The following is a 6,000-nucleotide window of genomic DNA, read 5'->3' on the forward strand; positions in this document are numbered from 1 at the left end:
GATCGATTCAATTATTTGATCAGACCTAACAGCAGCCAAAATGAGAAAACAAAGAAACATGTTTCAAATGAAAAAGGGACAAAACCCAAAGAAAGAAAGAAAGAAAGAAAGAAAGAAAGAAAGAAAGAAAGAAAGAAAATGGAGACAAGCAATCTTCCAAATGCAGAGTTCAAAACACTGGTTATATGGGTGTTCAATGATCTCACTGAGAACTTCAACAGGAGTCAGGAAACATATAAATGGAGAGAGAAAACATCTTTAAACAGAGGTTAAGAATGCAATATCTGAAATGAAGAATACATTAGAAGGAATCAACAGTAGATTAGAAGCAGAAGTTCAAAGAAGCATTTTGAAGACAACAATTTTGAAAACAATTCGAACAGCAAAACAAAAATTAGGATAATTTAAGGAGCCTCTGGGAGTGTACCAATATTCACATCATAGTGATAGCAGGAGAAGAGAGAGAGAAAGGAATTGAAAACTTATTTAAATAAATAATGACAGAAAACTTCCCTAACTTGGCAAAGAAAATAGACATACAAGCCCAGGAAGTACTGAGAGTCCTAGAGTCCTAAGCAAGATGAATTCAAAGAGGCCTACATAAAGTCGCATTGTAATTAAAATGCCAAAGGTTAAAGACAAAGAGAGAATCTTAAAGCAGAAAGAGAAAAGCTGTCAGTTACTTACAAGGAGATCCCAGAAGACCATCACCTGATTTTGGTCATAGAGAACATTTTATGAACTTAACCCTAAAGGCAAGGGAAGTAAAGCAAAAATAAATTAATGGGACTACATCAAACTAAAAAGCTTCTACACAGCAAAAGAAACTGACAACAAAACAAAGAGGTAGCTAACCAAATGGGAAAAAGTATTTGCAAACAATAGCTCCAACAAATGTTTAATATCCAAAATATAAAAAGAACTCAATAAAACTCAGCACCAAACAACCCAATCAAAAAATGGGCATAGGACCTGAACAGACATCTCTCCCAAGAAGACATACAAACAGCCAACACATGTGTGAAGATATTCAACTTCACCAGCAATTGGGGAAATGCAAATCAAAATTACAATGAGATACCACCTCACACCTGTTAGAATGGCTATTATCAATAAGACAAGTAATAACAAGTGATGGAGAGGTTGTGGAGAAAAGGGAAGCCTCATTCACTGCTGGTGGGAATGTAGACTGGTACAGCCATTATGAAAAACAGTCTGGCAATTCCTCAAAAAATTAAGAATATAGTATCATATGACCCAGCAATCCCTCTCCTGCATATATACCCGCCCCCAAAAAAACCCCTCCAAACATGTATTAACAAAGATATATGCACCCCTATGTTCACTGTAGCATTATTCACAGTGGGCAAGACATGCGAACAACCAATGTGTCCTGTGACAGAGGACAGGATAAAGAAAATGTGGTACATATACACAAGGAATACTACTCAACCATAAGAAAAGATGAAATACTGCCTTTAGTGACAACATGGATGGACCTTGCAAATGTTATGCTAAGTAAAATAAGTCAGGTAGAAAAAGCTAAGAACCATATGATTTCATTCATATGTGGGATATAAAACTGAAACTCATGGACGCAAACAGTAGTGTGGTGGTAGCCAGAAGGAAGTGGTGGGAGCAAGGGGGTTAAAGAGACCTAATATAAGGTGATGGAAGATGAGTTGACTTTGGGGGGTGGGCACACAGTGCAATAAACAGTTCTTGCAACGTAGAAACCCACACCTGAAACCTGTATGATCATATTAACCAATGTCACCCCCATAAATGTAATTTTTTAAAAGAGGGATAAATGACATATATATATATATTATATAATTGAATAGTACTTGACCAAAAAAAAAACAATTAAATCTTACTATTTGTGACCACATGGATGTCTATTATACTAAGTGAAATAAGTCAGACAGAGAAAGATAAATATTTTCTGGTTTCACTTATATGTGGAGTCTAAAACATAGAATAAACAAACAAAGCAGAAAACTCATAAATACAGAAAACATTTTGAGGTTGCCAGATGGGAGTGGGGTTGGGAGAATTGATGAAAAGGCAAAGGAATTAAAAACTACACATAGGTAGTTACAGAATACTCACAGAGATGTAAAGTACAGCATAAGGCAGTGATGGCGAACCTATGACATGCATGTCAGAGGTGACACGTGAACTCATTTTTTTGGTTGATTTTTCTTTGTTAAATGACATTTAAATATCTACACTAATAAAAGAGAAAAATGGTAATTGGCGTATGGTGATACCGTTTTCATTGGCTAATCAGGGCTATATGCAAATTAACTGCCAACTAAGATTGGCAGTTAACTGCCAACAAGATGGCGGCTAATTTGCATATGTAGGCACAATGCAGGGAGGCGAAAGGGAAAGCAGGAAGAAGCCCCCTGCCACTGACAGTGATCGGAAACCCAGGGTGGAGCTAAGAGCTTGGGGGCAGGGCAAAGGCGGCCCTGGGGCCGCCTTTGCCCTGCCCCCCAGCCATGATCGGAGAATCAGGTGCCTTTGCCGCCCTGGCCAGTGATAGCAGGAAGTAGGGGTGGAGCCAGCGATGGGAGCTGGGCACGGTCAAAGCTGGCAGTCCCAGGAGCTAGGGGTCCCTTGCCTGGGCCTAAAGCGAAGCCCACGATTGCGGCGCCCCCCGCTGCCACTGCAGGTCCCCGCTGCCTGGGCCGGATGCCTAGGCCAGAGGCGTTAGGCCTGGGCAGGGGCAGAGCCTGCAACCACGGGGAGCTGGGGGTCCCCTGCCCAGGCCTGACACCTCTGCCGGAGGCCTCAGGCCTGGTCAAGGGGCCGATCCGGTGATTGGTGATCACAGGGTGATGAAGTCAACTCCTCTGGCTGAGGCATCAGGCCTGGGTGGGGGGCGGAGCCGGGGATTGGGGGGATATGATGGTCCCCTTGCCCAGGCCTGAAGCCTGGGTCAGACGCGTCAGGCTTGGGCAGGGAGTGGAGCAAGCGATCAGAGGGAGATGGGGGTCCCCTGCCCAGGCATGATTCCTGGGCCAGAGGCCTCAGGCCTGGACGGGGGCCAGAGCCAGTGATCGGGGGGAGATGGGGGTCCCCTATCCAAGCCTGACACCTCTGGCAGAGGCGTCAGGCCTGGGCAAGGGGCCGATCAGGCGATCGGAGGGTGATGGGGGTCAATGCCTGAGGGCTCCCAGTATGTGAGAGGGGGCAGGCTGGGCTGAGGGACACTCTCCCCGCCCCCACACCCAGTGCACGAATTTCATGCACCGGGCCCCTAGTATAAAATAAATATCAAAAATATAAGTCTTTGTTTTACTATGGTTGCAAATATCAAAAAATTTCTATATGTGACACAGCACTAGAGTTAAGTTAGGGTTTTTCAAAATGCTGACATGCCAAGCTCAAAAGGTTCGCCATCACTGGTGTACAGGCAATTAGCCTATATAATAAAAGGGTAGTATGCAAATTGACCCTAACAGCAGAATGACTGGGAATGACTGGTCACTGTGACACACACTGACCATCAGAGGGCAGACACTCAATGCAGGAGCTGCCCCCTGGTGGTCAGTGGGCTTCCATAGGGGGAGCTCTGCTCAGCCAGAAGCCAGGCTGATGGCTGCCAGTACAGCAGTGGTGGTGGGAGCCTCTCCAGCCTCCTCAGCAGCGCTAAGGATGTCCAACTGCAGCTTAGGCCTGCTCCCCACTGGCAAGTGGACATCTCCTGAGGGCTCCTGGGCTGCCAGAGGGATGTCTGACTGCCAGCTTAGGCCCAATCCCCCAGGGAGTGGACCTAAGCCAGCAGGTGGACATCCCCCAAGGGGTCCCAGACTGTGGGAGGGCACAGGCCGGGCTGGGGGACCCCCCCAAGTGCACAAATTTTTGTGCACCAGGCCTCTAGTATTGTAATAACTATGTATGGTGTCAGGTGGGTACTAGACTTATCAGGCTGATCACTTGGTAAGTTATATAAATGTCTAGTCCCTATATTGTATACCTTAATAAAATATTGAATGTCAACTGTAATTGAAAAATTTTAAAAATTATTCTAAAAAACTTTAAGTCACTGTGAATAACTGAATATTTGAAAACATAAAGGATTATACATGTTTATAGCCTGAATAACAGCCTTACCTCTTTAGTATCTGGGTGAAACCCATGTTCATAATCAATACCTGGATCAGGGAGTTAAGGCAACAGGTCTGTCCAATGTTGTGTAAACCAACTGGGCCTGTAAGGGAAAGAGAAAAAATACTGAGGACAAGGACTAGCTAAGGGATTTAACAGAAGTCATGTTTTTTTCTGGAATCTACTTAAGGACATGAAATCCTACAAAGTACTCTCAGAGGCACAAAGATATCACTAGGGAGCATGCAAAATAATTGGGGAGAAGAGATAAAGCATGAGCTCTGTAAGTAAAATAGTAATAAAAGTTTAGTCATCCATTAGGAAAGAGAGATGTCACAAGAGTTGCATTACTTATTGTCAAATGTGTAGTACAAGCCATTGTTGTATGAGCAAAGGAAAAGTGAGAAAGATTACAGAAAGTGTACCTGGGAGAATTATGAGTTCCTGCCAGAGTTGAGTCTGGGCATCTACAGGGCTCAGGGATAAGAGTAATTTTGGATTCCAGTGGAAAGGCCCTACCCAGTTCCCACCTCATGATTGGAGAAATCAGAAGAAAGCTTTGGGAGAAATCCACTCATCTACATTCACCTCCAGGGGCTGGAAGCCAAAAGAAACTTATGAGACAACCAAAAGATGGCATTTCTCTAACCCATTTGCAACCAAACACAGCCTTTCTAAACACAGCCTTGGGTTCCACAGACCCCACAAAGGTGAGTGATTTAAGAGGGTGGTCTGGTTGGTTAGAGCTTTATCCTGTTCACCTAAAGGCTGTGGGTTCAATTTCCAGTGAGGGCACATACCATGTTGTGGGCTTCATCCCCAGTCAGGGTGCATAGGAGAGACAACTGATCTCTCTCTCTCTCTCTCTCTCTCTCTCTCTCTCTCTCTCTCAATCAGTGAAAGCAAATCTTTGGGGGTGGGTTTTTTTAAAAAAAAAAGAGGGAGCAAGTACCACTAATATCAGGATCCCTGTGGAAAGGGCTTTGGTGTACATGAGATAGGGCAATAAAAATGTAAAAATCCAGGGTAGCAGGTAATCACAGATATACACTCCTGAATCAGCAGAAGCACTTGCCTCTAGACATACTTGCACACAGGTACAACAGTAAACACAGGAACTAACTGCTACTATATGATCTAAAGAAGTTTCCACAGATTATCTCATTTATTCTCTCAACAACTGTATGCTCTCAGTACTATGGTTATTCCCACTTAAAAATGCAGAAATGGTGGCACAAGGGATCGGGAGTCATTTAACCACAAAGCTCTACTGCTTCAGAGTATAGTGAGTAAACAAAATGTTTCTAAATAGTCAAAAATTGAAAAATGGGAGGGAGGTAATGACCCTTAGGGCAGTTCCAGGCATCCAAGTGTTTTGGTAGCTTCTCCCTCTTCTTCATGTTGCTGTTCTCTTGCTTCTTCTCAACAGGGTCTACTGAGAAATGTTGAGACTCAGCCAGGACTGATTGGCAAATTTCTTTAGGAATCCAAACACCTTGCCCATTAGTGATCACGCCAAAATCTCCAGGCTCTTGGCTGGCAGTTCTTCAGCACTGCATGACCTCACTTCTGGGAAGCATTCTCATGAGTCAGCCTTGGTGGGACTTCTGCGAAAATACACGACAGACAGTTAAGGGTAAGCAAAGGGAAAAGTACATTCATGTGAGCAGTTCTGTTTCCAAGGAGCCAAGTCTTGGAGGGAGATGTATGGAAAGACTGGCTCACAAAGCTCTAGGGCTAGAAATGAGAACCAGGCTACACACCCACCCTCCTTGTCCCACATGTGAGGAATGCCCCATTTTCTTCCACCAACCACTCCCCACCAAGGTTTGCCCTTCTGGCAAATGGCACAATATTCACCAAGCATTGCAGATCAGAGAC

At 44.2% G+C, this 6,000-nt stretch overlaps 1 protein-coding gene across 1 annotated transcript in view; it reads right to left on the reverse strand.

Moving 5' to 3' along the window:
• USP18 (ubiquitin specific peptidase 18) overlaps nucleotides 1–5,623 on the reverse strand; it is a gene marked incomplete at its 5' end in the record, with an annotated part of 62,361 nt that extends 56,738 nt beyond the window's left edge. The window contains 3 exon segments of the mRNA XM_081083514.1: nucleotides 4,126–4,222; nucleotides 5,465–5,605; nucleotides 5,608–5,623. Of these exon segments, the coding sequence (XP_080939640.1) occupies nucleotides 4,126–4,222; nucleotides 5,465–5,605; nucleotides 5,608–5,623 (254 nt within the window).
• Between the last annotated feature and the right edge of the window lie 377 nt (nucleotides 5,624–6,000).

The sequence above is a fragment of the Myotis nattereri genome, assembly GCF_964212035.1.
Source record: "Myotis nattereri genome assembly, chromosome: 2".
Taxonomy (NCBI): domain Eukaryota; kingdom Metazoa; phylum Chordata; class Mammalia; order Chiroptera; family Vespertilionidae; genus Myotis; species Myotis nattereri.